The sequence below is a fragment of the Arctopsyche grandis genome, chromosome 11 (genome assembly GCF_051622035.1).
Source record: "Arctopsyche grandis isolate Sample6627 chromosome 11, ASM5162203v2, whole genome shotgun sequence".
NCBI classification, from domain to species: domain Eukaryota; kingdom Metazoa; phylum Arthropoda; class Insecta; order Trichoptera; family Hydropsychidae; genus Arctopsyche; species Arctopsyche grandis.
In genome coordinates this window covers 16213206-16235830 of record NC_135365.1, presented here as the reverse complement: position 1 = coordinate 16235830, position 22625 = coordinate 16213206, and the positions used below count along the sequence as shown (strand labels likewise).

General features: G+C 31.1%; 2 protein-coding genes across 9 annotated transcripts; one reads left to right on the top strand and one right to left on the bottom strand.

Moving 5' to 3' along the window:
* The first annotated feature begins 5001 nt into the window (after window positions 1-5001).
* On the top strand, window positions 5002-11184 carry Scgalpha (sarcoglycan alpha). 8 transcript variants are annotated; one of them, XM_077440679.1, is made up of 10 exons: window positions 5002-5195; window positions 8004-8138; window positions 8218-8357; window positions 8432-8580; window positions 8667-8798; window positions 8874-9048; window positions 9124-9407; window positions 9544-9615; window positions 9820-9975; window positions 10051-11177. In XM_077440679.1, exons 1-10 carry the CDS (start codon window positions 5141-5143, stop codon window positions 10466-10468), a joined length of 1716 nt encoding a protein of 571 aa, XP_077296805.1. In that variant the 5' UTR covers window positions 5002-5140; the 3' UTR covers window positions 10469-11177. The 8 variants fall into 8 exon arrangements, with proteins under 8 accessions (XP_077296805.1, XP_077296809.1, XP_077296807.1 ...); XM_077440681.1 differs by having other exon boundaries at window positions 5137-5320; window positions 10051-11184; XM_077440682.1 differs by having other exon boundaries at window positions 5158-5605.
* A 477-nt stretch (window positions 11185-11661) lies between these two features.
* Crz (Corazonin) lies at window positions 11662-13251 on the bottom strand. The gene is made up of 3 exons (XM_077440528.1): window positions 13147-13251; window positions 11879-12129; window positions 11662-11793 (listed from the first exon to the last, which is right to left on the bottom strand). The coding sequence occupies exons 2-3, from the start codon at window positions 12107-12109 to the stop codon at window positions 11662-11664; spliced, it is 363 nt and encodes a 120-aa protein (XP_077296654.1). The 5' UTR covers window positions 12110-12129; window positions 13147-13251.
* Between the last annotated feature and the right edge of the window lie 9374 nt (window positions 13252-22625).

Below are 22625 nucleotides of genomic sequence, written 5' to 3'. Positions count from 1 at the left end.
GAAAGAAGATGTCAATTTTACCGTTTCGATGAAAATCAGAAAAATTGGCAAACTCTGATCGCACCAAAGCGATGAGTGCACTTATACAGATACAATGCAATCAATATATAGGTACATAAACATTTTATACAATGCGAAATCATACAAACATCCACAGTGACATCTATGGAGAAATTTTTTATAAAGATTTTATAATCGAATTGGTTAACGTCAAGACGCCGAATAACTTAAGATTAGCAAGAGAGATAGAAAAGGAGATGCCAAACAGGAACCGTTTCAATGAAAATCAGAAAAATTGGCAAACTGAGAGGAAACGATCGACCTGAAGTCACAAACCAAGGTTTGGCCAGCAGCGGGACTCAAGTGGAACTCGAATCCGTGACCACTCTGCTCGAAAGCATAATATGCTAACCACTATTCCACGCCGCTGCTAAAAGATGATAGCACATTCCGTTTTTGTGATGACTTATTCTATTAATTTAAAATGTGACATATCCCTCATTTCTATTTCTTATTGAATATTCATGCAAGCGAAAAATTGCATACAATCTTTGCGAAAGCCCTGTTTTGAACTAATTCACACGTAACATTGAAACATCCTCGACAGAGCTGCATTAGGCGAATATATAAAGCAAATAAATTAGTTAAATTTGCAATTTGCTCTGCATTATACATGCGTCTGCCGTGAATCAAAGACAATACAAACTATTAAATTTCCTAGCATTGTTATCGCTATTGTTTTCCAGCGGTACTTACTTTTAATCTCATACACGTATGTACGTACATTCATACAATGTGTACACATTGCGATAGTTAAGTAGCGAAATCGGTCATATGTATCATCGTCGGTCAAAATATTATTGACATTAGTAATATTTACACGATCGTTTAATACTATTTTTGGAAATGTATGACTGTTGTGATGGATATCCAATGAACGATATAAGTGTATATTTATTATACTGTTGAACCTTTTATGTCGAGTATGTTGAAATTGGAGACATTCGCGACGTCCATCAAACGATATATCTTTCATTTTGAACATGCAATGTAATTTATGGCCGAATGCTAATTTATTGTTGAACGCAATGGAAACAGAACTCCATATCGTATTTAGTGACGTTTCACACTGAGCACGTTTTAAAGCAGTTGTATGACGTCAAACTATCGAGACGTGGTCAGGGTCTATTTTGTAAAACTGGAAAATTATCTCATTTGTATGCTTATTTAATTTTTTTCCACTTGTAGGAATTCATAAGATGATTTCGTCATTGAAATTAATTAATGGTGTTTGGTACTTATATACTTATGTGTTTTTCTTAATTTTCAATTACCTGGCAAATTGGTTAAATTATGTATGTATATTCACATAAAAAACGACAATGGATCTAGGTATGTAGGTACCTACGAATATTACAACCATGCAACTACATATACATGAACCTATATCTAATAAAAAAAAAACAGCAATAGAAATACGTATATTATTTGCTCAAGGTGAAAACTAAGATATATGTAAGTATGTATGTACCTACATGTCCTTTATTAATTTTGCCAAGTTCTAGCTTTCTAAGTTTACATATATAATCCCGTCTGCAGTGGATTTCAAATAATCTAATTACAAAAAATATTTTCAACAAAATCAATTAATGGAAACATCTGTGAAACTATTGAGCAAGATTGTTAATAAGCAAAGTACTAAACGCAAAAAAAATTGTATTTTTAAAAAAAATATCATCAGAAGCGAATTTTTAAAATTGAAAGAATCAACATGTGCCTCTCTTCAACGCGCTTCAACGCGTAACTCATCCATTTCACCCCACACTTTTTTTTTTTAATTTTGTCCACAAATCTTCTTTTCAAATATTCTCTCGGGTACCATTCCAACACTTATTTTGTCCACCTTTTATCCATTCTTCTAGCTACATGACCTACCCATTGCCTTTCTCCACACTCTCCACTCTATACACTACCCCTTGTCATACTTCGCACCTATGTATTCCGTTTCCTATCTATCCTCGTTATGCCGAGCATGCAGCGTTGCATACTTCTTTGAATGCATGGAACTTTGTATAACATCTTGGCGTCCAATTTCCAAATCTCACATCCATACTGGCAAAAATCATTGATCAAAGATCTTTTCTTCAAGCATTGAAAGAATAATTCAATTAAAATTAAATTTAAATTCAAGCGTAAATTCTCATAAAACAAAATAAACAATTATTATTTCTTCTGTTTCAATAATATACATATGTATACTTGTGTTGTACCTGATGAAATGTCATTGCATGGGTGTTGGCATATTAAGCTATTAAATAAAAAAAATTAAAAGAAATGTGTTGAATTTTTTCCAAATACCTTTTAAATATATTTAATTTAATATTTAATCTATATATATATATATATATAAAAATTCACATAAAAATGAATGTCTGCGTGTGTGTGTGTCTCGCATAGGCTCCTAAGCCACTGAAGCGATTACGATGGAACTTTCAGGATTTGTTGTATGCATGTCTGAGAAGATTACGGTGGAAAAAAAACGGGAAAAAACTGAACGGAAACGGGAAAACCGGGAATGTGTGTTATTGCAACGCTATAATTTCAAATGTGTTCGATGTCTGCGTTTTTCGGGAACGAGAATGAGAATGAGAACGAGAACGGGAATGGGAACGGGAGTGGGAACGGCAACGAGAATGGGAATTGCTTGCGTTATTGTGGCATTGCAACGCATGCCGGGGTTCAGCTAGTATTTATATATAATTGTTTAATATGAAAAAATGGTAAAAACTACTTACTTACCACCTACATATAAACAATATAAAACACCAAGACAAAAATTAATTAATTAATGAAATAAATTTTCAATAGATGGCGGTAAACGCTCAGAGACCTAGTGTCGTCTATTTCCCTAGAGGTAACATTGGTAGCAAACAGTATATGTAGAAGTTTTTTCTTTCATTATTGTATTCGTACATTTTGTCGGCAGTGTTTTATCTGTGACGTACATATGTATGTATGTATGTCGAATCGAAACGACTATTATAGTACGGCGAGCGTTATCTTACACATACACACAGACACGCAAAATGGCGATATTATACATATATATATATATATATATATATATATATATATATATATATATATATATATATATATATATATATATATATATATATATATATATATATATATATATATATATATATATGATAATATTTATATTATTCTGGATGCGGATAAAATTTATTCTTGATGCGGTCCTTGAGTTACCTAAGGCTATACAGCCCTGCTCTACATAAATGCACATATTTTCGTATGTGTATATGTATATATTTTAATTTTTCTCATCTCTCTGTTTTTTTTCCGACCATTGTGGCGCATTAGAAATTTATAGAATTTATGTAATGCCACAATGATCCAAACTTAAATAATATACGACGATGAAGAATTTTCGTCTTTTGAAAGATGTGTTAACTTTTTACATACATAGATATTGTTGCCACGCCATTCATATTTGAAACACAATTTGAGTCAACACCCATAAAAGTGCTCGAAGCACCACATCAACCACAAAGCACAACAGTTAAATTTTTAACCAAATATAATACATATGTACATACACACATAAACCCAGAGAGATGTAATAAGAATAGAGGGGCCCTTACGAATAAATAATTGTAAATTGTACGCGGTACGTCTCTATAAATACGCTACATCGCACGGAATACAATCGGATCAATTTACTTATAAAAATGTATCCCATGTTGTTTATTGTGTGTTTTTGAATGTATTGTGCAATTTTTACCGATGCTTGCCCATCTTGCGAGTAATATAAACAAACAGAGAAGTTTTTATCGGACATACGTCGAGCACCAAGCGTCAAATACGACAAAAGTCCTGTTCATACTTATCCAGCACGACCCGTATCCTGCAGGTGCCATGCAAGTGCGGATAGTATTCTTTGGTACATTCTATATGGACGCGTATGAATGCGTAAATGCGCATGCGCGAATGGAGTATGAATACGTCCATATAATGTACCGAAGAATACTATACACAACACCCTTAGAAAAAAATTATAAAAAACTGGATTACTATGCTCCTTTTTCCCGGCCTTGTGACCTTGCTACAGTTTCAGGCAGTGTCAGCAAAAGTATAGAAACCCAAATGTTTGGATATAATTCTTATAAATTGTGCTGTTTTATAAAATTTAATACAATGAATGAAAGGCTTTTAAATTGATAAGTTCATTGCTAATAATACTCGCGGTGAGCCTAATTTGAGCCGTCTAGTTTCAAAACCAGATAAGTCAGTTTTTAGAAATTTTTCAGGAACAAGGAAAAAATTATAACTAGCTCAATTTGAATTTTAATTTATTTTTCATATTTTATATAAACTGGTCATAGATGTTTACATCCTTGACTGTATTTTCACTTTTGACCAATAACTAGTTTTTGAAAAAAAAAAAAAATATTATTTTGGATCTATCTGGTTTTGCAACCAACGTTGTGGATCTATCTTGTTTTGAAACAAACTATATCTGATTTATATGAATTTTTGCATAAGTTTTTGGCTCACGAGGGAACCTCCACTGGGCGATCTATCTGGTTTTGTTGCAAACTTCGAGACTTATCTGATTTTGAAACAAACCTCGAATTTAGCTAAGTAATTCAATAGGATGTAAATTGCTTTGAACTTTCTTACTTGGCCAACATATGGATCCGTATTTTGACCTAACAAAAATAACATAAAATGAAAATTGAAAAAAATGGATCTGGTTTTGAAACTAGACAGCTCATTTGAAGATTGGATTTCTCCAGTAGATTGTTTGAATCGAATTTGCCGAGTACAAATGTAGGGCCTTTGGCGCCCTAACTTATTTGGCGCCCTCGGGCACCACCCGACCCAGCCCCCCCTAAAACTGGCACTGGATCTGTCCGTGGATATAATTTCACTTGACAACAAAAGAACACCTAAAGCCACTTCTATTGATATTACATTTCTCTGCATAAACCAAACAAGCCTTGCAACAAATGATAAATGTGTAACGTTACGCAGAGAGGGAGACAGAGTAAGATATCGACTATTTCTGAAATAGAACTTCAGCAAATTCATCTCTGAAAGTGACGATGCGCACATGCGCGCGCCACCACCAGTGCCATCAGCCCGTCTCCACCGGAAGATATTGATCGGTTTGTTGTTGTCGTTCTGTCGGCAATGTTGCCGCCGATGGCCGCCAAATAGACCCATCTGTTTTTGTAATTCGACGTCGAAAAACTCGCCCCGATTGTGTGTGATACAACAACAACAGCAGCGGGTGTGTGTGTGTGTGTGTGTGTGTGCACGTTATGTGTGTCATTTGGCGGAAAGCTGTGTAAACTCGCCGTGTATTTTCGTATGCGCGTTTACAATCAATCAGGCGTGTGCTCGAGCTTAAGCTAGCTCACACCCAAAACGACAGAATAAATAATAAAAAATCTTGAAGAAAGTTCTCTATGTAAAGAAGTGAATTTTCAAAAATTTCGAGCACAAATCATTTGACTGTAGACATTTGTGTGTAAACGCTCTACGCAGTAGTGTCATCCAATTTCCATTACAAAAGGTTTCAAAAATGCAAAAAATCATTTTGTCAAACCGTCCAGCTTATGCAACATCAGCGGTCACCAGCATTTCAGGACTTACGAACCACTAATACAGGTTTTTCATTCCAAATTAATACATTCAGCCCGGCGCATGATTTCATACATTTGCCCATGTGGCGGCACTGTCACGCGTATCGGCACCCAATTAAGGTCTGTTCATACCTATCCAGCACGACTCGTATCCTGTAGGTGTCCTGCAAGTGCTCCATCAAATTCATGCTCCATTCGCGCATGCGCATTTACGCAATTATGCGCGTCCATATAGAATGTACTAAAGAATACTGTCCGCACTTTCAGGACACCTGCAGGATACGGGTCGTGCTGGATAGGTATGAACAGACCTTTACGCGTGACGGCATTAAATCACTTTATATAATGAGTTGTCCCTAAATCTTTAGAATTTTATAGGAATTTTAGTGTTGGGGTGCTCAATGAAGTTTAACCGTAAAATTATAGTCTGCTATAGCACTATCCGCGTGGCCACCGGTGGTACACGCTGGGTTGAACGTTTTTCATTTAAAATCTACCTTTTTCATTTCATTTTTAAAAAGTATAAAAAATGCAAATAATTGTCCACATTTTACTGCAGACCAGCAAAATTTTCTGGCGGGCCCATTGACTAGCGACATAATACATAATACATGTTTATATAAATCTAATATATAATTTCGAAATAGACTTTGTAACTATGTATGTATGTATATATGTAACTATGTTTACTTACTTGATTTATGTTTATGTTTACTTGAGGTGTGCGTGCATTCGCACGACACATTTCAGGTATTATTTTCTAACGCATGCGCGCTTTATGTGTTCATGCGTTGTTGTTTATTTTGTACTTGGTTATGTACAGTGTGGTTTTTTTATTAGAACAACCATTCAATTACAATTATTCATGAACAACCGTCTCGTTCTCCGACGAAAGGGTCTCTTAGACTGTATTCGTTGGGGGGGTGGTGGCCTCATGTTGAGGGCTTTATGGGTCAAACTCCTTGACCTTTAAAGCGGGCTTAGAAATGTAACTATTGTTGGTTCGTAAATGCATGACGTCATCGAACAAATGAATATTCAAATAAATTTAAATGAAATAAAAATAAAATGTTTACTATAGAGCGGTTTATATTACGAATACCGAGCGAAGCCGGGTAAAAATACTAGTATACAATAAATACAACATGCATATGTTTATATTTTTATCATAATTTTTCAATTAACTTCAGATAAAATAATATATTATTATTATTAAATTTAAATCCAATAATTTTGGGTCTATAGGCAGCCATATAAATACTTGAACTTTTATTACAAGTTATAGATCGTAGATTTTGAAATTGCATGCTACTACAATAATTTGTATCTGAAATAAAAAAAGGTTTAATTTGAAATGAAAAAGGGTCAATTTGAAATGAACAAGGGTCAATTTGAAATGAAAAAGAGTCGATTTGGAATGAAAAACCTATGTAAGGTGACCGTTTTTTCAAAATCCAAAACCAAGGCATTTTTTTCCAAAAACATACTTCTAAATACTTTAATTATTAAAGCCAAGATTAAAGAATCACGGACGCACATTTATGAATAAAAAATTAATTCATTTTCTTGAATGCTCTTGTAAAATTCTACACAAAAGTGGTTAAAATTATACTAATTGGTTAGCAAACATTTCAATATCGTTTTATCATTGGACTATATATTGTTTATCAAAATAAAAAATCCTTCGGCTGGTGCATTTCTTCTTGATAAATGGAAACAACATTTGGCTAATTTGCCAATGTTTTGTAGGAGAATTTGTATATTAATCCATCTATTAGATAAAAAAATTTAATACACAAAAAAGTGTACTGGCTTTATCTCACGACTTACCAGGACAGATACCCAAAAAACCTAAGATTACCCTGACGCAACCATATAAATACTTGAAATTATATTACAAGTTACAGATTATAGATTTTGAAATTGTATACTACTACAATAATTTGTATCTAAATATCCCTGGTAAGCTGATTTTCTTTACGGGTGATGTTCAATGTGGATCACATCCAGCCCGTTGTATCATAAACTTAAATTGATCATAAGACTTGTATAAAAACAGCTACAATAAAAGTTGTTTGGGTTGTATTAAAGAAACAAACGAACTTGAACGAAGAATTGTTTTCAAATGATTCTTGTATTTAAGAATTTAATGGCACATTTATTTGAATGCCATTGATCTTCCATAAATTGAACCATGGCATAAATTCATATTTTGTTACAATATCAGCCTTGGAAACCGTTGTTGCTTTTCATTTGCACAAAATTACAGTACACTGCAATTACACGAATTGTAAATCATACCAATTTTACGTTATGATTCTCTTTCAGAAAACAATATGAAGGTGATTTTGAATGTTTTCGCATTCGCGACAATCATAACCGTTGCAAATTGTGAAAATGTTACCGAAACGGAATCATTTTCCATAGCAATTACTCCTAAGATGTTCAATTGGACGTATGAAGGTTATTTTTTTTTAATTTATACACTATCTACATACGATGCGGTGGAATAATAACTGAAATGTATTATTTTCATTTAAAGAATTCGATAAACAGTATTCTTACCACGCTTCCATCGTCGACAAACCAGATTTGCCACAATGGCTGCACTACACATACAGTATAAGACACCAATCCGGGTTCATTTATGGAACACCTCCATACAAACAAGACAATCTATTGGTAATTAATAAAAAGTTTATAACACAATACATAAATTATATAAAATGCTTACCTTAAAATTAAATGTGTTACAGATACAAATAGTAGCCCTTAACAGACAAAATTATGAAACAAGACAAATTGTAATACCGTTGCATATAATAAAGAAAGAAAATATTGCCACATATCAAGTTCAGCTTAAGATTGATAATTTGAATGTTGAGGATGTTTTAGATCCATACAGGTTAATTATTTATATTATAGTATTAAAATTCTGCCCTGTTAAAATGAGTATCACTGTATGTATGCATATTCATTTATGATTTATAGAATGGAACGTTTAAAAGATGTATTCAGAAAGAAATTGTGGAAAGAAAGTGCTCATGATTTGCACGCTACTTTTATAGCATCAGCAATTGAACTTGGTGCGAGATTACCATTGAAACCAAACGAAGGAGAGGGGTACCTATTTTCGCGTTTCAACTTGTTTTCTATAGAAATATTAATAACATTATAATTATTGGGTATTTTTAATAGTGTTGTATTGAAATTGGGAAGTTTCAAAGCGTACTCTAGCGAGTTGTTACAACTCCAAGAAGAAGTCAGGCCTCTATTGAAACTTGCATCTTGTCCGAGAGATTTCAAAAGAACCACTGTTGAGAGATTGTTCCGCGATGTTGGATTTAATCTAGATTGGTGTACGTTCAGATTGGTATAGCAAAAATCTTAATTAAAAATGTAGTAAAGACGTATTTCATATTAAGATAGTATTGAACACTTGTTTTAGGTCGAATCTGCTCATCCCAGCATTAAGAAAAATGAACGTAAATTTAACAGCATATCTCCGAAAGATTTGCGTAATAAATTGGAGAACAAGACTGATTCTAAAATAGCAGACGAGCATGCTAATTTAATGAATGAAAAGCATCGTTGGCTTCCACCTGCAAAATATGAAGTACCACATAGAAGTTACATACACGAGTTTACGTTCACTATTATAGTGCCTACTTTGGTTATGATATTTTTAGTATCAGTTTTAAGTATGATACTTTGCTTCCACCATGAGGGAATGTAAGTACTTTAGAATTGAATTAATGCACTATTTTTATTTCTCTGAGTTTTTAATTTCAAATCGAATAGGTTTATTGATTATTTAAAATAATCTTTTCATTTGGCTAGACGTTATTTCAAGTGTAAAACATTTCAGGGAGGATATTGAGTCAAATAATTTTTTCAACAATATTTTTCATATTTGTGAAGAATATGCTGAAAATAAAAGGTATAAATATACTGTGTGAACTATTTAGTTAACCCAAAAAAAGTAATGGTTGATAAAAATGTTATTTATGAACATTGTGGTTACACTAATTGCATCTATCAGCTTTTACTAATCGTTTCGCTTTTAATAATATGTTTGTTCCGTACTGATAAAAATAATCATTGACGTATTAAAAGAATTCATTTTCATTTCTTAAATTTTTAGATCGGCAAGGAATGTCGTCAGTGATGGTAAAGTTGAAATATCACAGTACAATAGTGATGCATCTGCTGTAACAGAAACCAACCCAAATAATAGTGCTCCAAATTTACAAACTTGTCTAAATGATAATGTGAGCAATAAGAGTAATACAGGTGTAAGGTAAATTGTAATGTAACATCATTTAATGAAAGTCAATAATATCAAACTTTTATTACATTTTCTTTTCAATTTTAGTCCTAATAACAGCATTTCAAAGAATCCAAGTCCTAAATCTAATCCGAATCTGATAATAGATTATAATAGACCCCAACCACCGCCGTATCTCGGATCCAATACAAACACTTTAATTCTCCGTCAAAAGCCCAACATCGGCAATGAAGATTATACCATGAAACGTAATCAAGCTAGGACATTAGAGGAATCATTGCAAATGTTAAACGAAGCTAATATTTTGAATCCTGGATATTGTCTGGATAATAATCTTTATCAAGATCGCATCGTATTGGGAGATGAAATGTTGGACGATGGTGTCGAAGCCAATGCAACCGATGAAGACTATGTTCCCATCAAACAAGACATGCGACGCAGTATTGGATTGCGAAATGGAAAAGTAAACAATGGAGGCATTATAAAGAATAATGACCATTTTTGACATAGAAGCACTACTGAAAAGTGTGTTGAATGGGATGACATGGTGAAGCCACCTGTAAAAACTTGGTTCTGTTAGTTGAGAAACCAAAATTTATATGAATATATTATACTTTACTACCCAAATTTAATAATAGTATACTATTAGTATATACATATGTATATTGTATATCCATTTTAGCCGTTTATAACTCTCCAATAAATTAAAAGCGATTGTTGATTGTTGTATCAGTAATGTCATAAAGATTAATTGTGATTTCCCATAATGAAACTTTCAAATAAAATTGTATAGTGATTGCGAATAAATTAATTGTGATGGCTTCAAATGCTTACTTCATTTATGAAACTTGCAAAATTTGAAATTAATACTCTTGCAAATAGTAAATAAAACTAGACATATGAAAGCACAGGAAAGTTATTACTATGAAACATTATATTAATAAATTATTACTAGAAAGCATTATAGTAATAATTTTGATTATGGTAGAACTGTTATATTATATTATAAGTTTCAGTATTATTATTTTTACAAGGATTCATTCATTTTTTAATTTTATATAGAATTTGAACATAAATTTGTTCGATTTTTGTATTAAATAAATATGAGGAATTTAAAATTTTAATATAATATATGTATGTATAGTTATTCTAAAATTTGCTGTGTTGTTAAAGTTCATGTATTGTGAAGCTATAATATAATAAAAATACTAAATATATATATTCAGCCATTTTATTCATTTTATACCTTTTATATTATATATTATTAATATTTATAACTCCTTATATTTTTATTTGAATACCCGTATTGAACGGATTATTCATTTAGGACATTCAAATCAATTATTTTAAAGTAATTTTTTATAATGTTCGTATATTTTTATTATACTCCTATGAAATACAATATAATATTTGAATACTGATAGTAAAATAATCTGAATAATAATTCAACTTTACAAAGATTAATTTTAAATGAATTATTGTGAGTGATGATGATACATATACTATTATATAATAATAAAACAGTAAATTGGTTTGATTTTTACTGAATGTAAATAATATGTTATTGTAGAATGCTTTTTATTTTTAAATATTAGTGATACACAAATTGACATAAATATAAATACACCAATACAACTAAAATTGAAAAAATAACATTACATTTTTTTTTATCATATCCGATGTCATCTTATAAACAAATTAAACGAGATTTTGTCGATTATCAAAGTTTCTAGCTTCGAAAGGAGACGCAGATCTTTTAAGTCTCAAGCCGGGAGCTTCTGAATCGACATCTGAAGAACTCATACTCAATAAATCACATTGGACCATCAGCTGAAAAATATAAATATAATATTATTAATACAAACAATTTTTGAGTTAATGTAGTATTGGGAAATATAAATTCAGTTCAATATACCTTTTCATTCAGAGGTTTTATTTTAAGAGCATATCTGAGCTTCTCGAGCTCGCAAGGGTTAGAAAGCAGTTTGTCCAGGGAGTTAACCTCATAAATTCCGTTTCCAATCATACCATTTCTTTTGCCATTTGTCCATCCTCTGGAATATTGGAATGTCTGAGCCGTGACGGTGGAAAATCCGAGGGTCATAAATGTTGCGAAAACTAACAGAGACACCAGGTACGTATTCATCGTTATTCTTTTTTGGAATCCTGTGAAAAATTAAAAAGTTAATGTGTTATATACACGTATTTCAATTGCACTGAAGCTTTTTGAATTGATTTTTCAAGTTTTTATTTAATATTCATGATATATGTATGTATGTATATATATTATATGTATATTCTCAAATTGGCACTTTCAGCAAACTAACTTTATATATCATGGAAACAAAAAAAAGCTATAGATATCAATACATACGCGTTTTTTTCTCGATACCAGTTAATATTTATAGATATTTCAATTAAAATGAAATCATTCGTTTCATTAATATGACTATATAAATGTATATATATACAATATACAAAAATACATAGTAATAATATAAGTAATTTTTGTCGCACTGATTGATTTATTTGATGCCACGAACAGAAATATATTATGTAGTTAGGAACCTGCTTGGAAAACAAATTCTAAGAAAAATCAATTTTTTTTAAATTAAATTTTCACTGATAACTCATTTTATTTTACTAGTAAATTGAAAAATTTCATTGAAATTAGTGATTATTTTATTATTCGATATTTACATACATATGTATGTATATATGTATATATATATATATATTTATTCTATGATTATATTCCATGGGTTTGTTTCCAATTGTACTATAATCATAAGTATACTCATATGTATGTATATACATATATGTATATGTATAATTGAAAAAATAAAATGAAACTAAATTATAATAATTTAGAAAATATTTAACACCAATTAATTTTCAATGATTTTTAATGTTTACTATATGCATATACAAACGAGAATGCACATCTGTATGTTTGTATTTATAATATACACAATATTGATATTTATTTAGGAAAAAAGGATACGCATTAATTATGTACATATATATTTTGATTACAAAATTTTCAATCAAATCTTTTTTTTTCAAAGATTAATACATAATATAAATTAATAATTTGAAAGATTTTTCAATACAAACACGTTTGTTTTTAATTTTGATAAATAATTTAAATAAAAATTAAAAGCAAATAAATGATTAGCTTACCCGTTTACAGAAAAATTATTCACTAATGAGTAGTGATAATTTTATAACGCAAAAGTAAAAATGTACACAAACAAATGCTTTGTAGCAGACGATGTTAACACTTGGAAGTGCGAAAGCTTTGTTATCTCAAGTTGCCTGCGAAAGCTTTATATACCTTACAAAATAGGGATCGGTAGGAAGAAGTGGGGAGAAGGGTAGCTACCCAAAGTGATTCACTCCCGTCGGAGGCTAGATGTAATAACGGGGTGAGTCGTGTGGGTGGGAATTAATCTGTGTGCGTTTGTTCATATATTTATATATAAAGATGCTTTGGAAATTTTTAACAGTTATCAATAATCCTTGATAATAATGTACAATTAATAAAACGTTATATCATGCCAAAGTAAACCTTAGGTATTTTTTTTATATATTTAAGATAATAAACATTGATAATTTTAATAATATTTGATACAAAGATATTACAAGTATAACAGTCTAAGCATAAAACAAACTTTGACTGCATACTTTTAATTAATTACATTTACTTGAACGATTGATTAAAATAAAAATTGAATTATAATATTAAAAATAAACATTTCATTTTACTCCCTAAGAAAGTGCTTCAATAATCCCCTCTGTATTAATTCGTAGCTGCTCCTTTAAGGTTTTACATAAAAGTATTTTACATAAAAATAATTTTTATTCAATTTTATTTATTCTATTAATATTGTTACTAACACAACTTTATTTCTTTGAAGCAATACAATTTATTATGTAAATTGGATCAAATTTCTTTGAATGAATCTGAAAATATCCTTGTTTGGAATTATGCAGTTATTTTATTAATTAAAAAAAACACTTAATTATTTATTTTTTAAATTTATGGACGTAAATTTCTTCAGAAAAAATCATGCATGGCATTTTTTTATAATAAAATGCATTTCATTAACTCATTTTAAAATTAATTTTATTCAAGTTCTCAATTTTTGTAGACCCCCTGAAGTATTTGGTCTTTAAGTTTAATACAATAGCTTATGTCACATAGGCATATTTTGTTTTAAATATTTAGAAAAAAAATGTGTATCTATCTATGTATGTATGTACGTAAATTGAAGCTGTTGATAATTATAATAAAACTCACTTCGAATTGAGAGACACCAATAAAAAAAAGTTTTTTAAAAACAAACCTCTTTTTTAGTTTTGTATATAATATTAAGATATATAAATTATTATTTTGAATAAAAATACCAATAATTTTATTTTACTACCGCCATCTATGTATAAAACTAAAGACTACATAGAAGTCACCCAGATTTCAAAGTTGGAAACTTAAAACGTGTCTTAAACGATATTTTATCTCTATCGTAATGGCGGAGGATCCATTTACTTATATTGATGACCAAAATGAGCAATATGGCAAAGTATGAAAACAATCGGATAAGAGGCAAATTTTTCTCTGAATTGTAATCGTAAGTGAAACGTAAAGGAGGTTTGGAATAAAAACTGGATACATTGGTTTAGTTTTTTTTTCAATAGAGTGAGAATCGTGAGATAAAAGTACTACTAAAAATAAAATTTTTAATATATAATTTGTGATTTTAATATTAATAGATTTGAATAATTGCATAAATATTTCGTGGTAATCAGAGTAATAATGGAGTTTTTGCCACAGGGCATTAGGATTATTATACATTCGTATGTATTAGAATTTTAAGTCTTGTGAAGTATTTGAGGGTCAAATGTAAATTTTTCTACTTATTGCATAATTAATAAAGTTTCACTAGATAGAGGTAGGTGGTTGTAATGCAATTTGTGATTAAATGAGGAATTGAGGGAAAAAAAAAAATAAGTTGTGGGGAACTAGAGGGAAAATTAACTTTGGAGGCGTACTTTACAGCTCGTTCACCAAGATCCCTCAATTGGATTTTTTATTGCTTGTCGTCTGAAAATTACGTCGCAACTTGCGACTAATTTGAAAATGATTCAATATATGTAGGATTTATTTTGAAGTTGTCTCAACTTCTTGTTTATTTTGTGCGATATTAATAGCAACAGTATAAAAGGAGTAAAATATAATAAACAGTACTGAATATCAAAATCCCGTTCCAATAAATTGTTATAACTTTCACGAATCGTTACGATCGCTTCAATTTCATCTAGTCGAAATTGTCAAAATTTGAACAATGGCATGAATGGCCAAAATGTTCCTTTTGAAGTTTAGGATTTCATTTGAAAATGTCATTCGAGTTTTCGTCAAAAACGTTAATTTTGGATTTGCTCTCTTAAAAAGTAAAAGTGCTTCGAAATAAATCGTATAAATTAAAATATTCATGTATCTATTTATAATGTACATATTACATTATGATGTTTTGTAACATAAGAAACATTATCGTTCCCCTGAAACACCTGTAAAGGTTGTGTTTATTTAATCTGAAAGAGTACAGAAAGGTATTATCGTGGCGAGCGAATCTGAAAATAATCCTGAAACGCCATAGAATTTACATATGTATGTTGTGTGTTACGAAAACAACCATATCGACTACAATGACGTGAAATAAAAACACGTTCAATTTTCATATCGAGTAAAAGCGTTTTCGCGTTGAAACGGCATAAAGCTCACAAAACAATAAAGCTCAAACCTTTGACGCAGTTTTCAACAGATCAGAATATAAAATTTGATGTAAATTCACTCACAGAAAAATATACTCGACCTAACCTAACCAACGTCAGACTTTAAATAGCTTTGTTTTCCTTGGACTGACATCGAATTCGACAAAGGGCAATGTGCTCAATTTTCGTCTGTAATATGGCTTGATTTGTCGTCACCAATCGAAGCATCTGCTTTGTATCTGAAATGGGCGATTGTCGCCGACCTTGGTTTTTCCGTGATAATAGAAATTTTCACACAAAGAATGATATCATCTGCGTCTGAAGAATTCATTCGTCGGGAATAGTGGGAATGTTAAAAGACACTTCATTTTGTTCTAGGTACAACATTAAACGAACAATTCGACCGTAGGAAGAAGTGAAAAAATGCAAAACGGGCTTTCTTGTTTTTATGAATTCTTAGGATGGTCGCACATATGTACTACGAAAAGTGCACACCGTCTACGCCAAACGTTCACATGCATAATAGCAAGTCATTATAGACAAGAATTTGATACAAATTGTTAAAACTTGCAGTGCTACGATCATTAAGGGCACTCAATGGTATAATGTTGCACAATATTTTGTTCGAGGTATATCCTTATGGACACAATCTATGTAATTTTATTACTTCATCACTTTTTGTATTAAAAGATAAAGATTTGCTTTCAGAAGTAGTCTTAACCTCAATTTTTTTAACTGATTTACTTATAAGTATTTTGGAAGGGCAGTGGCGTCGCTAGGGGTGGTGTCACCTGTTGATTTGATATTTTTTATTAATTACTAGCTGAACTTTTATTAATTAATAGCATGCGTTGCAATGCCATAATAACGCATGCAATTTCCGTTCCCGTTCCCGTTCTCGTTCCCGTTCCCGTTCCCATTTGACGGAAAAACGCGGGTAGCGAACACATTTGAAATTATTGCGTTGCAATGACACTCATTCCCGTTTTTCCCGTTTCCGTTCCCATTTTTTCCCGTTTTTTTCACAGTAATCTTCCCGGACATGCACACAACAAATCCTGAAAGTTTCATCGTAATCGGTTCAGTGGCTTAGGAGCCTATTCGAGACACACACACACACACACACACACACACATACAGACATTAATTTATATATATATACATATATATAGATTAATATTTGTTAATTGTTAAAAAAACAAATGAATATTTACTATTAGATTCGCCATTTTTAATCTGTTTATATTATAAATACTGAGCGAAGCCGGGTAAAACAACTAGTATATAATAAAACAAGAATTAAAGAAGGTGCATATTTAGGCACAGATATTACAAGAATGATAAAAAAAACCTTGTAAAAAGCTTACACTTAACAAAATACATTAAAGAGCTTTATTTTTATAAACTAGATTTCCTTTCTATTTTAATATTATATGAAATTAATTAAATATTGACAAAGAAGATTTAGAAAAACTGAAATGGATGTGGATCCACGAGAGATTGAGTAACTGCGGGGGGGGGGGGGTCGGTATTTCTGAACAATGAGAGATCAATAACCAGTTATCTAAAACCGGGACATTTGGCTGTTCTGAAAGGTCCTTTCGGGACGTCGCGTCGGGATCATAGGTGTGAAACCGGGACAATCCTGGAAAACCGGGAAACCGGGAAAAACGTCTGGCAGCCCTAATTGGGACGCAAATTTCGTTTGCCTCATGTGACAAAATGTCTAGTCCCGGCTCGGATATGTATATACATAAGTATTATATTATAAGACAAAAAAAAAATCGAAAGCATGTTTTGAAAATTATCGAGCGCTCCCATTCGTGAAAATTTCCATTTCGAGCCCTGCTTAAACGTATGCCAAATAGTTCGTGCATGAATAAACTAGTTCGTTTGTCAATTTGTTATTTTGTGTACAGTATAACCGGTCAGATTGGTTCGTGTATGAACAAACTGAACGAAAGAAATGTACACTTGGACAGTAACATATGTATTCAAAAATGTTAAATCAAGAGTCAAGATACACTCGAGCATTTTAGGTCTATCTGTATTTTTCTTCTCTATATTATTTATTTTCTGAAAATGACAATATGTAACTCATAGCATCCAGACGATCTACCGAATAATTGTTCAATATAAATATTTACATTTACAAAATTATTGACCTTTTTCAACATTGAATTTCCCTTACACATCGATATAAATATGTAAAATTTAGGAAAATTGTCAATTTAAATTGTGTGTGGCAACCTCATCTCGACTCATGATTTTCGTATAAACATACATATATGTATTTACATACATATGTATGTACTCATAAACTTCAGCCACAAATTATAAAATAGGAAAGAGCTCTTTTAATAAACCTTGGATTATGCAATTTTCTATCGATCACTTAAAAAATATTCTCAATGAAAATTGTATACGTGTAACATGTAATGAAGCGTTGTAGTGAGCTAGAATAATTAGTATTTCACTATGGGACTATTCACAAAGTCAATGAAGATGCCGATAAAAGAAAACTGACTAATGTAATTAGTAACTAATAGGGGTAAGTAAGTCTTTGATGTGTTAAATTATACTGCAGGTTGAAACACCTATTAAAATATCCACTTTTTTTATGATATGTATTATTTATTTAGCGAGAATTATTTCAGACAAATAAAATACTGATTAGTAGATTGGATAAACCGTATCAGAGGTTTTTGAAAAATTAAACCTTCGATATTTTATATTTTTAATCAAATACATATGTACATATATGCCAGGAAAGTCTACAGGTAAACCCCATTGCGCTTTCCTGGAAAATTACAAACAATTATACAATATCATAGAGACAGAGTGGGTAGCATTTTATAATATCAGTAAATTCGAGATGCAATAAACTCAAGAAATAAACTCGAATTTGCGAGAGATAAATAAGATATCTTTTAAGTACATTATATATACAACTAGCTGAACCCGGCATGCGTTGCAACGCCACAATATTGCATGCAATTCCCGTTCCCGTTCCCATTTGTCGAGAAAACGCAGGCAGCGAACACATTGGTCGCGACGCGAAAACATTTGAAATTGTAGCGTTGCAATGTCACCCATTCCCCTTTTTCCCGTTTCCGTTCCAGTTTTTTCTCGTTTTTTTTTCACAGTAATCTTCCCGGACATGCATACAAAAAATCCTGGAAGTTCCATGGTAATCGGTTCAGTGGTTTAGGAACCTATTCGAGACACACACAGACATTCAATTTTATATATGTACATATATACTAGCTGAACCCCGGCATGCGTTGCAATGCCATAATAACGCATGCAATTCCCGTTCCTGTTCTCGTGCCTGTTCCCATTCCCGTTCCCGTTCCCGTTTTCATTCCCATTTTCGTTCCCGTTCCCATTTGTTGGAAAAACGCAGGCAGCGAACACATTTGAAATTATTGCGTTGCAATGACACTCATCCCCGTTTTTCCCGTTTCCGTTCCAGTTTTTTCTCGTTTTTTTTTCACAGTAATCTTCCCGGACATGCATACAAAAAATCCTGGAAGTTCCATCGTAATCGGTTCAGTGGTTTAGGAGCATATTCGAGACACACACACAGACATTCATTTATATATATACATAGAAAAAACAACAAAAAAAAGTATATATACATATATTTGGTTCCCGGAAGAATGCACTGAATTGCACTGAATAGTGGCGCAGTTTCAAGAAGTCCTAATTTTCAAAAGCGCTCAAGAAGAACTTACGCAATAGAATTCCACAAAAAACGATCGGATAAGAGGCAAGTTTTTTCCTGCATTGTAATCGTAAGTAAACGTAAAGGAGGTTTGTAAAAAAGGGTTAGCACCCTCGGAAAACATACAACTACCCCTTGACGCCCTATTTGTGGAATTATTTTGCGTTAGTTATTCTTGAGCATCTGTGAAAGTTTGGATGTCTCGAGAGTGGGGCTCTCTTGAGTGCATTTAACCGATCACCCATATATTCATATATTCTATTTTTTTTTATTTATTAATTTATGGCTAGTATATGATTTTCCTATATTCTTCTAGAATATGATTTTTCTATATAAGAACGTCGACTGATAAAGTCATGGAAGGACCAGCGATCTGACAACTCGATTTGACAATTCTTCCCTTATATTACATACCACACGATATTTTCTACATCACTAAACATATCAAGCTGAAAATTTATATTTGTATTATTTATGTACTAACTTAGAGTTGATGAGGTTTTGGTCAGAATTCGTAAACCGGAAGTAGTAATTTTTTTTAAAACAATAATTCATAATTTTATTTGAACCTTTTCTTGATATTTAATGTTTATAATATGTATAGCGATTTTAAAAAAAGAAAAAAAAATTAAGAAAATCCGACAACCGGAAGTAGAACTTTTGTCTTATGTAAATTTTTCTACATTTGCGCTCAATTTGTATCGAAAATGTTCTCATAGTCGGTATGTGTGAACGTATATGTATGTTTAATTATTGAATTTTGTTTTGTAACCTTATTATATTCTTCAAATACATAGATAAAGTCGTGGGTTGGTCACATAAATTTTTTTTTAATGGGGCTTCACGAACCGTATACATTTTTACATATGTATATTATTTTTAATTTTAATATTGATTTGAGATACATACATAGATTAAATTATTACGGAATCTTTTAACGTGCGTGTAATAAACTTGTACATTGGATAGTGCGACCCATGAAAAAATGCCATTAAAGGTTTTCATTACAATACATATTAAACTGTATTTGCATATACATAATTGATATTAGAACCCCAAGTGTAAACTACGGGAAAATATTTCATATGAATTTATATTATGCATACTACACAGTTTGCTTTATTAGGGAACAAAATATGTAGATACATACATATGATATGTAGGTAACTGTATATTTATATGGACTTTTATATTAAATTTTTGTATTTTTTTCTAGTAATAATACTTCCGACGTATTAATTTATAATTGAAATATTGGAATTTGTGCCGGTAATGGCTGTCAATTCCCCAATGAATTTGCTACGATCTTTTTGTTTTTTTGTCGTCTCAAGCGGCTTTAATATTTTTCTATTCTTCGCAAAAAATATGAAGACGAAAACAAAGGGTTCTGAGATTTTTTCTCGTTCGAGTATTCACCCCCGTAATTCGACCCCCTTCGCCAACCGAAAGCTTTCTTCTTGATTGTTTAGATGCTTTTATCAATTCACTTACTAATTTAGCATCTTGCGTGCGAAAACAATATCCAATCAAATTCTATTGTTCGGTGTTATCTTGTAACACGTCTTCCCTAAGGAAAGGTCAAGTCGATGTTTTTTGTATAATCGCAACTGTGTATACCTAAATTACTTAATGGAATGCAATAATCGTATGGGTATACAATGTAATTATTTAAATAAGAATGAAAATTTTGTATATTTTCACTAAATGGATTTTAATATAGATTTAACGTTCTATTAATATATGAATGTTCATACATACATGTGTGTATATAGAAAATCTATTAAGTTAGCATAAATTATTTACAGACAAAAAAAATGTTATTATAATATTGAAAATAATTACTTTTAATTTATTTGTGTATGTTTGAAGTGCACGATTAGATTGAAAATAAAACATTATCTAAGAGCTTCCTCGAAGAAATTTTATTACTGCGCGTATATAAAATTAGTCGTAAAATGGAAGATTCAATTGAACTAAGACATAAAATGCATTGGATGAAAAAAGTAGAATCTGATATTTATTATTTCGGATTCCTTTATAAATTAATTTGTATATAAAGTATTTATATACTTGCACGATTTCAAGTTTTTTTAAGATTTTCGTTAAAATCAAGTCTTCGGGGAAAATTGATTTAAAATTTTTTTTTCAATGTATGAATAAAATACATTGAATACAAACAATTTATTCAATGTATGTTTTATAAAAATACAATGGTCTAAGAATATTTCTTTCCTAAAGCTTCGTCCCTAAAAAAACGATTTCGCTAATTGTGAATTTATTGTGAGTGATTCACCAATACCTGATTATGAAAATCAAAAATGCAGCGTTTATATCGTAGTCTTTTTAAAATTACTGATATTAGAAAATATACTGACAAATGTTAAAACCCGAAATTCTAATAAAAATGTTGGTCCGACAAGTTAAAATTGAAAATGGCGGCAAAATTTGAGGCCTATTCTTTTGAGCAATTGATGAGAAATAGAATAGTTTCGATTTTTTCACAATTTTTTGTGTTTAAAATAACGATAAAGATAGTTGAAGAAGCTTTTGAAAAAAATTATATTTAAAATAACGATGGGAACATAAAATGGCGATTTACTAAAAAAAAAAAAACCGTTACAAATGGGTGTTTCGATCGATGCGCGCGTTGTATGCGATTTTCAGGCAAAACAAAAATTTTGAATTCACGTTAAACAGCAAAAAATAATCATAATCAACCCAATTAATTAAACTGCAATAGTTGAATATTAAAAAAAAATCCTCTTTCGAAATTTTTGTGGATATAAATTGATTGGTTGTAGACACTGGACATTGTTGAAAATCGATTTAATTTATTTCGCAAGTTTTCAACCGAGTCCATCGTACGAAATCCAAATTTCGCATTTTTCGCTCTGACCGACTCCACAGCCCTGAATTCATCCAGGTGTAATCGCGTTCATACAAATGCATACTGATAATATTCATATATTATATATAGGCGGAACTTAAAATAAAAAATTCACTCAGTTGCATAAATAATATCATTGCATTAAAAGAATGCTATGTCAGCATTAATTAAGATATATATATATATATATATATATTTCGAGTGGGAATTGTACAAGTAGCATCGTGCATTGCAGCAGCAGGTGATGAATAGTGGCGAGTGTCGTCAGTTGGCAGC

Excerpts from the sequence above, each read along its gene's own strand:
- Scgalpha (XM_077440679.1), top strand. The coding sequence starts at position 5,141 with ATGCGCGCGCCACCACCAGTGCCATCAGCCCGTCTCCACCGGAAGATA. Across the intron at positions 8,799-8,873 it reads AAACCAAACGAAGGAGAGGG|TGTTGTATTGAAATTGGGAA; the intron begins GTACCTATTTTC and ends TATTTTTAATAG. Across the intron at positions 9,976-10,050 it reads AAGAGTAATACAGGTGTAAG|TCCTAATAACAGCATTTCAA; the intron begins GTAAATTGTAAT and ends TTTCAATTTTAG.
- Crz (XM_077440528.1), bottom strand. The coding sequence starts at position 12,109 with ATGAATACGTACCTGGTGTCTCTGTTAGTTTTCGCAACATTTATGACC. Across the intron at positions 11,794-11,878 it reads TAAAACCTCTGAATGAAAAG|CTGATGGTCCAATGTGATTT; the intron begins GTATATTGAACT and ends TATATTTTTCAG.